This window comes from Colossoma macropomum, unplaced genomic scaffold, assembly GCF_904425465.1.
Source record: "Colossoma macropomum unplaced genomic scaffold, Colossoma_macropomum, whole genome shotgun sequence".
Classification (NCBI taxonomy): Eukaryota; Metazoa; Chordata; class Actinopteri; order Characiformes; family Serrasalmidae; genus Colossoma; species Colossoma macropomum.
The window spans coordinates 5,521,232-5,527,333 of NW_023494802.1; the positions used below are offsets into that span (position 1 = coordinate 5,521,232).

General features: G+C 38.6%; 1 protein-coding gene across 1 annotated transcript in view; it reads left to right on the forward strand.

Annotated features, from left to right (window-relative positions):
• The window catches only part of dgkaa (diacylglycerol kinase, alpha a), a 68,153-nt gene extending 63,115 nt beyond the window's left edge, over window positions 1-5,038 (forward strand). Inside the window, exons 22-24 of the mRNA XM_036590647.1 lie at window positions 128-245; window positions 1,573-1,633; window positions 3,986-5,038. Coding sequence (XP_036446540.1) covers window positions 128-245; window positions 1,573-1,633; window positions 3,986-4,066 — 260 coding nt within the window. The 3' untranslated portion in view covers window positions 4,067-5,038. The remainder of the gene's footprint in view (window positions 1-127; window positions 246-1,572; window positions 1,634-3,985) is intronic.
• The last annotated feature ends 1,064 nt before the right edge of the window (window positions 5,039-6,102 follow it).

Genomic DNA, 6,102 nt, shown 5'->3' on the forward strand with positions numbered 1-6,102 from the left:
TAGAATGTTTTAGAAATATTATATTAAAAAAAACAAACCTGATTTATTACCTCTGGTATAAACAGTGTTGTAGCTGAATATTTGTGGTGAGTCACGTTGTGTTTGTGTGATCATTTCATTACTTCAGATCTGAGTGATAAGCGTCTGGAGGTGGTGGGGCTGGAAGGAGCCATCGAGATGGGTCAGATCTACACCGGTCTCAAGAGTGCTGTCCGACTGGCCAAAACCTCACAGATCACCATCAGGTGAGTCATGTGAATGTAGCAGCCATGGCAGGCACAGGACAACAGCTACTCAGTATGATACGCATACAGAGCCAGCCATTCTGCGTCCTTTACGGCTGTGCATTATTCGCATATTGGATTTAGTGTATATTTCTGTGGTAATAAAGGTCTTTGCACTGAAAAATGATGCATTGAAGCTGCGCTATGGAAGGTTTTGTTGTTAAAATGGAAAGAAGTAGCATTACTGAGACATGCTAAAATATGGTCTGCATGCGCTGCTGTGAGTCGCCCTGTAAAGTCGGAGGTGTCAGCTCGGATTTGGCTGGAGTTTTTAGACCACATCTCATGTCTTTATGTATTAATGTCACCCGTACAGGCTCAGAAAGAAGGTCTGACTTAATGTTTAGGTCTCAAATGCAAAAAAAACATCATACCAATGAAAATGTGATGACAATAGTAGATAATTCACTTACGTCCTCGGAAGACACGTCCTTCACCAAGTTTTGACTGAGTTCTCATTAAACACTCATAACGCTTGCAATTATTGGATTCGTTCACAATTACACATTTTCACCAGAGAGGTCTCCAAATCCCCCAAAACTTACATTTAAGTGTAACTTTAAATCCTTCTGATTCAAATGTGTCGTTTCCACATGTATGAACTATATCAACACAAGTTGGTCTTTCAGTTTATGTACTTTTGGCAATAACTGTTTTGATGTAATGTATTTAATTAATGTGGAAATGATGTACACATTCAAATGAAGTAAATGCAATGCAGCTGTAGCCTTAGCTGTAGCTGTAGACTTAGTGTATGCTTACTTTGGTCAAGACATTAAGGGCTGATTTCCCAGACAAGGATTAAGCCTAGTTATGAACCACACGTGATTTTGAATGGAGATTATCCATTTAAAGGAAAACATAGTCCATGTCTAGGCATAATCCCTGTCCTTGAAACCGCCGCTTTGTTTTGCAAGTTTTATATCTAATGTTTACAGGAACAGTAGATAATGAGTTGAGATTGAGATGGACTGCAGGGTTCCATATCTCTGTTGTTAGGACATGCTGTGGCATGTCAGGCTTGTTTACTCCCTGTGCCTTTATTTGCCTCCGCTCCCTCATTCACATACAGTCAATGGTAATTCGTTCACACTTTGTAAAGAGAGATATTCACATTATGCAGCACTTGTCTTTGTCATGGACAGCAGACTTTCACATTCTGTACTTCCATAACAGTCATTTAATAAACCACCACCACGCAACGTACGGTTAATTCTATAGTTTTCAGGACCCACCATTATCCTTTCTTTAATGCACTACAATTTACAAACTTAAAACTCTGTTATAGGACGAAGAAGGCCTTGCCCATGCAGATTGATGGAGAGCCATGGATGCAGCCACCATGTACAGTAAGTGTGCATTATCACTGTGACAACTACAAATGTAACCTTAAATGCTTCCTAAATGTTACTTTTGAGGCATTATGCATTAACCTAGAGGATAAAGTGTTAATTTAACCCGAACGAACCACACGTCTTGCCGGTGATCCAGTCAGAGAAGTTTGCGATGACCCTTTAAATGTATCACTGTGTAGAACCAGAGCTTTCTGTGTGCTGCTGTGTTTTCTTCACTGTATAAAAGATGTGCTAGGCTTCCTTTATTGGTGGATGCACTGTGATTTTTTACAAGTGAGCACACAAGCTCAGTCAGATCACAGTTCTGATCAGTAAGTGCTTATTGTTCATGTGTTGAATAAGAGTAATGACAAAATGGGATTCATGTTATTTACATATCAGGTAACAGCAGCACTGAGAAATCATGTGATTAAAAGAGAAGAGCAGATTAAACAGCAGAAATAGAGTGCTCAAATCGTCACACACTTAGTAAACTTATCTAAAAGTGTCAAGTTATCAAGTGATGTCTAAAAGGCCTGCTAATGTGGTTTCTGACTCTGTATGACATACTGTTAAATTTGAAATTTGACAAAATTACTAAACAGTACTAAAGATTACGAAACAGTTCAGCTCTGTTTTGGGCAAATGTATGGTGAAATATTGTGCACAACTCTAAAGGCCATTGCACACCAAAGGCAATGCAAATAAATCATACAAAAATGCCAAATATTCGGGCGTGTTTTTTTGCATCAAAACAATACAATGCATCAAATTAACGTGACACTCTTTTTTATTTCAATTCATTTGCATTGTGACAAAAATATGCAAACAGGCAGAATGTTTTCAAGTGACATCCCTTACTCCTTACAAACAGGCAAACGTTGATATTTGGTAAGCAACTTTCTCATTTAGCAGCTGGAACTTTGACAGCCTTCACATATACAGTGGTATGCAAAAGTTTGGGTGCCCCCTGGTCAAATGACACGTTCTGTTGATTTTCTAAGTGAACTAAGCTAACACATCCTCTAGAGGGAGCACACTTTTGCACATTCAATGTACAATTACTGTTTATTTGCTGAATTTAACATGTTGGAAAAAATAATAAAATAATAAAACGTGGCCTATGCAATAGTTATGCCGCAATTTATATTTCATGTTTTATTTTAGGGGAATTCCAGCAAAGATTTCAGTCAAAGAGGTTTGATGTGAAATGGTTCATTATAGAGAAATTTACCAGTTCAGATTTCTTTACAGTGGTGGTGATAGGAACCAGGTTTCATAATGTGTACAACACAAATATAAACATTTTATTTAGTATCCCAAAACACCAGTGAACCTACACATTAATGTTGATAAAATAGTGATGAATCTGAAAGAAAAAATTCTTAAAAAATGTTTTGCCTAACAACACCCTGCATGTACCTCTCCAACATGAAGGGATTTTGAAACATGATTTGGGCTAAAATCTATCATTAAACAGTATCTCACTTATCAGTAACCATTTCATGTAATAGCTTTCTGTGAGGGAGCCTTTAGAGGCAGTAAACTCCTCAGTTGTCTGGTTCCTATGACCATCACTGTGAACAATTCTGGTGCTTTCTGTAGGACTGAGCATTTCACATCAAACCACTTTAAATGGCTTTGTTTACATCGTGCCCTGCGATGAACTGATGACCTGTCCAGGGCGTATCCTGCCTTCCACCCAATGACTGCTGGGATAGGGCTCCAGCTCCCCCCGCGACCCAGAAGGATAAGCGGCTTAGAAGATGTGTGTGTGTGTGTGTGTGTTTGTGTGTTTGTGTGTGTGTGTGTGTTTACATCGTAATGAGTGAATCATGCAGAAATTTTTAAAAATAGATGTACTTGCCCTTCCAAAGTAATAGCAGATAAAATGCCATATTTAAGTTTGTTCACTGTCAAGGAAAAGTTATACATACACATGCTCAAATTAATTTGTCGTATAAATAAATCTGACAAATAAACCACGCTTCATGTGTATAGGCCACCTGTCAGTTGTAAGCTTCCATTATCTGTTAGCTACGTTAGCCTTGTAGCTCCTTGCTAAAGAGGAAACAGTCTTGTCTGTCCAACTACTTTTTTGGTAAGGGGAACATTTGTAAATTCGATCTTTTGGCCGAACCATCACTGTAAGACTGTTACATAATTTTGTTACCTTTTCCAAGCAGTATGTGGGCAGTGGAACTGCCTGTGACGTACCAGGCTGGTGCCAAGACTTGCATATCTAGTTTTAATCTTCATGATAATAGACCACGTCATTTCTCATTCCTGAGGAGAAGAGGTGGACAGTGTGGGATGCAGAACTGCTTCTTGAGACCTGCTGTGATGACTCATGTTTCTCTTCCACAGATTCATATCACGCATAAGAACCAAGCCAGTATGCTGATGGCTCCTCAAGCCAAATCCTCTGGCTTCTTCAACCTGAAGTAGTGCCTACGTCTGCCTCAGCACCTCCACGGATCCCTGCATTTGCGTGGTCCATATTTACCAGCTTGCTTCCATGGACATTGAAACCAGAGCGTTTGTGCAGGCCAAAATGTGTGTATATAGGAAAGGAACACTCGCTTCATATTCTTTTGAACCTTCATGCGGTCCTGAGGAGAAAAATGTTCATTTCAAGCTGTCATACATTTACCTCAGTGGTGCATCAGGAATGTTGTGTTAGATTTACTTGAGCTCCCTCGTGCCATAACGGGACGTTACGTCTACGACTGTGTTCTCACTGTGCAGGCTTAGCCCAAAAGTTCAGATCATTTGGTCTGCTTTGTCTGTACAGCAAGAACACTTCTATTGTTTTCTAAGTCTAAAGCAGTGACCTAAATCTTCTGTGGCTATAGCAAATACTAATCATTATTAACATCAAGTTTTAAACCGGCTGTACCAGATTAGGCATCAGCGGGTCAGAATGGTCACTGGATTCAGTGCAAGGCTTCTGGGGAGGTTGCAAACACAGCCAGTAATTTATTTGATTTTATTTGCGTTTACACCAGAAATGTGTGGTGTAATACTTAGATCTACACGTATTAATAATTTAACTGATCATTAAGGCATTTTGCTTATTGTTAGCAATTGTCAGACCATTGTACTATACCGTTTAGTACATTTTAACAGCTTGAATGTATCTATTTGCAAATTAATGAGTAATATAATTTGTGTTCCTGATAAGTCAGTAGAGACTATACAAATAAACACGGAAAGCTGTAGAAATTAAAGTAACCTCTCCTTGCAAAAGTAGATTGTAAGTAGTCACATGCCATGCATATCTATTCAGTGTTGACAGGTTTGCGGATCATATTGACACTTTTTCCTCTAGCTTATGACATGTATGTAGCTCCTGAGAATATGTAAGATCTTTCAGATTCTGTCTGTGAAATGACTGAATAAATATTGCAAAATGTGTAATTAATGCTCCACTCGTCATTCATAGTTGCTTATTTATGTGCAAGTGTAAATATGGAAACATGGAATGTGGTTAAAGAAGATTTTTTCAAAATCTTTGCATAAGTTAAAACAATTCAGAGTGGTCTAATTCAAGGGTTTCCAATCCTAGTCCTGACGACCCTTTGCTCTGCACATTTTGTGGTTACTCTACTCTACACACCGGACCCAGCCAGTGAGGCACTTTTTAATCAGTTAGTGAGTCCATTCAGGTGAGCTCGATGAGACAAAGCATGTCTCAAAAATGTGCATAGTGTTGGGTCACCAGGACTGGGATTGGGAACCTTGGTTTAATGTGAAATGCTCTGTTCAAAGAGAGTTTTTCACACCTGTAATAATAGTATCACAGTGCCTCCAAAAAGCTTCCACAAAGCAAATTATTCTGTGAAATAATCATGAATTCACTGTCTGATGTCCAATACATTGTTGTACAATAGTTTTGTTGTAAGGTTTTGGTCCAAAACATATTTCACAGGCCATTGTAAGGTAAAGTATCACATTTTATCACATTCACCTCTGTTATACCTTTATCAACATTCCATATAAAATCTCAGAGGATTAATGTAGGTTCACTCATTGTTTATGATAGTAAAAAAAGGCTTTATCTGTGTTAAGGATATCTACAGGTTCCTCTACAATGAACCATTTCACACCAAACTACTCTGAATAACTTTGAATTTTGAAAATTTGGTGAAATTCCACTTTCATTAAAACAGAAACGTGTCACACACCTCGCCCCCACGAGATGGCGCAATTCGTTTGAGAAAATGGAAAGACAGTCCTCACATGTTTGATTTGACTGCTTTGCTGTCTGAACAGGATGGTAAATAAGGGTAGAGCTTCTTAAAGCCAGGCTGCAGTAAAAAACTGAAATAGTTGTCACTGGGGTGGGACCCTCAAGGGTACATCTCAGTACCTTTAATGAGGGAGCAGAATTGTTCCATAATCCATTAAAATTATATTTTCTAAGTTGTATTGACTCCACACACCCCGTCTTGTCTCCAGGCTTTTTATTTTATTGTTCTGTT